General features: G+C 35.2%; 1 protein-coding gene across 1 annotated transcript in view; it reads left to right on the top strand.

Annotated features, from left to right (window-relative positions):
• Positions 1–260: 260 nt before the first annotated feature.
• Positions 261–4,704, top strand: part of gbe1b (glucan (1,4-alpha-), branching enzyme 1b) — a 200,863-nt gene continuing 196,419 nt past the window's right edge. Inside the window, exon 1 of the mRNA XM_016238020.1 lies at positions 261–423. Within this exon, the coding sequence (XP_016093506.1) occupies positions 323–423 (101 nt within the window). The 5' untranslated portion in view covers positions 261–322. The remainder of the gene's footprint in view (positions 424–4,704) is intronic.

The following is a 4,704-nucleotide window of genomic DNA, read 5'->3' as shown; positions in this document are numbered from 1 at the left end:
AGGTGAAAGTTGTCATACGGTGAATCTGGCCAATCGTGAAATGGCTGTGTCGTCATCAACGCTCCTGCAGCCGCTCTAGACAATTGTGTTATACTTAATCTTTTGTTATATTTTTTTATACTGTCATCATTTGTAAAGTGCATATATATTTACTTTCTTTTACCTTTACCAAATTGACCTGTATTTACTTTGTTTTCATATTTGGCGACTTTTTGTGAAAAATGGAGACTTCTGAGGGAGGGGTTTGGCAACACTGCTCCCCAGTGAAAGCGGCATTTTAATCGAGGGAGTCGGTGCTCGATTGCTCTGGTCTGACGCGAATATGGCAGAATCGGAGTATAATAATGTTTCAGTTCCTCGCTTGAGCTCCCTTCTACAAATGGATCCTTACCTCAAAACCTTTGAAAAGGACTTCCAGAGGAGGTAACACGTGCTTTTAAGCGTTATTTGCATCCTGTCGCTGGGTAATGGTCCTGTGCCCGTCCCAAACGCACACGCGTGTCTGTCTGTCAGCCCTTCACACCCGGCACTTAGGAGTTGTTATATTAATTCAGTGTAGTGTCCATTAAGAGACAGCTGCTGGATGCGCTGAGCTGCGTGCCCTACTGAATATGTAAATATGGACATCTAATGGTTTCTATGGAAGCTTGATGGCGATGACAGTTCACTTCTCTGCAACGAACACGTTCAGCTGCAGCACAATGAGAAAACGCTGCTTTAAGAGGACAACCTTTTTTGGTCTATTTTGTGCATAACAACAATGCTACTAATAATAATAATAAACAAATATACTACCTACAAAAACAAAATAATAATTTTTGGAATTAATATCACAATGTTTTGTCATTAATTTGTTGCTATCTTCTAAGGAATGTAAACAAAAAATATATATATATAAAAAATTGAAATATACGTGATCATTTTAATGTTGCACTTTTGCACTTTTTTTATTTATATATATATATATATATATATATATATATATATATATATATATATATATATATATATATATATATATATCCCTTATAAGTTTATTAAGGCCCCCTAGTGGGCTCCAGTTAATATAATTAATAATATGTACTGTAGTCATACATTTTTTAAAAGCAAAATACAGTAGAAAAACGTTAAAATGTTGAAAAAAATATATTTTGAAGAATGTTTGTAAACAAACTTTAACTTTAATTTGATGATTAAAAAAAAAAAAAAAAAGATTGAATCCAATATAAATGTTTTTTTTTCTGCTGAACACAATGTTTCTGTCAGTTTCTGGTCCCCATTGACTTCCATAGAATGTTTTTCTTGTTTTTTACATACTGTGGAAGTCAGTGGCCAGTCTCGAATGTTTGGCTTGTTTCAGCTTCACATTAATAAACAGGACAATATCAGTGTTAATGTTGTAATTGGGACAAATACATTAAAATGTCCGCATCAAAAGATTTTACAAAAGTGATTTTATGCATAGAAAGCATATTAAATGCAAGTCAGGTGTCTACTTTTAAGGTTTCAAATAAGTTTTGGGAGAATAAAATGTCAAAATGTGGGTGAAATAATGTTACATTGTCATTCAATGTAATGCTTATATTTATGTAAAAATTTAAACAATATATTTATTCTGACCTGTACGTATTAAAATATACAGTATAAAAGAATGAGGGAGCATACTAAATTTTAAGAAAGTAAACAATTCTTGCTGACAAATGGCCAAAATGGGATAGTGGCAAAGTTTAAAAATATAAAATTACAAGTAAGTAGAATTTGGAGTAAAACTAATTAGTCTTTTAATATGTCATAAACTGACTGACAAGACTCTGAAAACTGACTGAATTACATTTTAGTGCCTGTTTTCTGTAAATCATGGTAAAAATGTATGATATATTTATTTATTTTAGGGGTGTGCGATATTGACAAAAAATGATATCTCGATATTTTATGGGATTTTATCATAACGATAATTAGACGATATTTTGCTGAGTGTGTTATTGTGCTGGTACCTTAAGGACTGCCGAAGACAGCTGACTCCTAATGTTTTTAATATTCTTCATATTCTGTGTGGTGGTCAGTTCATACTGATAGAAATTAATCTTTTAATAATTTTGAAAAACAACAACGGGGTGTCTTTAAAAACCCTTTTGTGTGGAACTACTTCCTTCCGCCACATATTCAAATCTCAGTTTGACAGTTTAACAGCTGAACTGAAGCCTCCGTTACTAATTCGAAAACGTCACTTTAGAACTAGTAACGAAGGAACGTTGAGTTGCTTCATTAAAAACTTATTGTATTACTTAATTAAAAGCTCACTGTATTATGTAGAGTAGAGTATTGTGAGAGAGAGATGGACTGAGCGAGTGTGATTACCTGCATCTGAGACAGCATTCATTCTTAAGCTCTATCTCATCTTCACAATAAAACATTAGTTTCAATGTCCGCTGAGGAAAGCATTATCTTTGTCGTACTGTCTTTCATCTGTTAAAGGTGATTTCCGATGACAGCGCTGCTCAGTGCATTTGTTAACTGCGTCTTAAAAGCTGTTATTAAAAGTAAAAATAACTTCCGTTTTAGTCTCTTTCAATATAAAAGCCTTAAATGCTGACTCGTAAAACATTCACTTGTCGCCATCTAATGGTGGTACAATGTCACAAAAATCACGAACACACACAGTTTCCCAATTCTAAATACTACTATGTATATAAAATATTATTTATTGAATAATAAACAACAACAGCCATCATAAAAGCCATGCTCTAATATACAGCATCAAAGTTACATCAAATATAACGTAACCGAAACTATTTGCTCTGGAACAAATAATAGATTAATGACACCAAAGACTGCCCGTCAGATTTACCCAAAACAAATTATATCTCATGTTTAACCACTATAGAGATATCAGAGCCAGCGACAAATTCCAGAAGATCTGGCCGAGGTGAGGCTGCTCTCGGCGGGTTCATGAGCACTGAATGCCCGCTGACGCCCTGGAGCTCACGTCTCTGAAAACGTCGAAGCTAATTTTCAAATAGACATTATCTTTATTAACAAACCGTATATTTGAAGTCTAAACAAGTACATTCTTGCCTAAAAAAACTCTTAAAACTACATTCCGTGACACAAAAACAGTATTATTTTAAATTTTTAGTGGATTTGAGTGTCCGCCATGACACTCGATGTGAGAAATACTGGAAGCGGAGTGATACAATGATGAAAGGGCGTTACTGTGGCGATACCACAATATCTCACTGTTCTCAACCAATCAGATTTGAGAACCATAACGAACTGTTGTATAAATAAATATATATTAGGGCTGTCATCGTTAACGCGTTAACACATGCGATTAATTTTACAATCCTTAACACATTAAAATAATTTTACGCAATTAACGCAAAATTACTGAAGCACAATTTCTATTCTAACCCTTTAACCCAATTTTGCTTCTCTGCTTGCCATTAGATAATTTTAAGCTGCTAAACTCCGGGAAGTTTTCAGTTCAATAATCTATTAAGCGAATGCATTCAAACAATCCGTCTAAAACAGCGCTAATATAAAGGAAACCAGGCTGATTACATCAGAGATTGCAGAGAGAACAGAGACTCGCGTTGTGTTTTAAGTGAATTATTAATTCCAGTGTTTCGCTTTTAAACACAAGCTCTGTCATATTATGTGATTGTCTCTGAAGAGCGTGAGCCCTCACATGTCACGTGCTTGTGTGAAGAACAGACTGAACGAATTGTCAACCAGTGTTGCCAAGTCCGCGGGAATTGGGTTACTTTAACCCAATTGGAGGTTTTTCATGTCCGCGGGTTGAAGTGACCCCAATAACGTGATATTTAGTCCCTGGACTGTAACTTTTACCAGGGGAACCCCATCAAAAAGTTTGTATTTTACCCCCCGAAACGCGATTTTTAGCGGGGGATCGCCCCTGAAAAGCGATTGGGCTAGTTTTGAGTAGCAATTGGGCGGGTTTTGTTGTGAAAACCTGGCAACCCTGTTGTCAATACATCCCACCGCTGTATGGCCAGATGAGACGCAAACTACGTTTTCTCGACTGGATAACCAGTCTCGCTAGTAAAGTTTTGATGGATGAAGACTGCAATCAAGGTAAAGATGATTGCGGTGGCGTACAGGAGTCGTACAGTACAGTAGGCACGCATACGTTAATAATAATGCGTGTATGAGTGCTCTTGACGCACTGATCGCACATTGTATTTATGCACAGGCACAGACATTTCCGTACATTCACGTTGTTTCCACACACATTCACGATAATGTTTTGATTTGTCATGTTTATGTTGCTGTGTTTAGTTATTCTGAATGGATCCGTGTACTGTAGTAGATATATACAGTCAGCAGGCAATTGGTTTAGTTTTGTTTTTTTTGGCATCCCCATGTGGTCCTGTTCGGTATGACAACCTGGCTTCTCTAAAATGTAAAAAAGCTATTTGGTGTTGCACTGTACACATTATAAAATTCTGATTTTTTTCTTTCTTTCATATGTGCTTATATGGCCTCCTTATATCATTTGGTTCTTTGGTGTCCTTTTGGAGTTTCTAAGTGTCCTTTTTTGGAAAGTCATCTAAATTTATCTTGAAAAAAGCTTGCAGAAAATATAGATTTTTGAGTTTTTTTTGGTTGTTAAGAACCAATCTTTTGGTTTACTTTGCTGGATATAGCAAATGATGACAAAATAAACATTTGAAACAAGATAAA

The sequence above is a fragment of the Sinocyclocheilus grahami genome, unplaced genomic scaffold (genome assembly GCF_001515645.1).
Source record: "Sinocyclocheilus grahami isolate Dianchi unplaced genomic scaffold, SAMN03320097.WGS_v1.1 scaffold529.1, whole genome shotgun sequence".
In the NCBI taxonomy this organism is placed as follows: Eukaryota; Metazoa; Chordata; class Actinopteri; order Cypriniformes; family Cyprinidae; genus Sinocyclocheilus; species Sinocyclocheilus grahami.
This window is presented reverse-complemented; position numbering and strand designations above follow the sequence as displayed.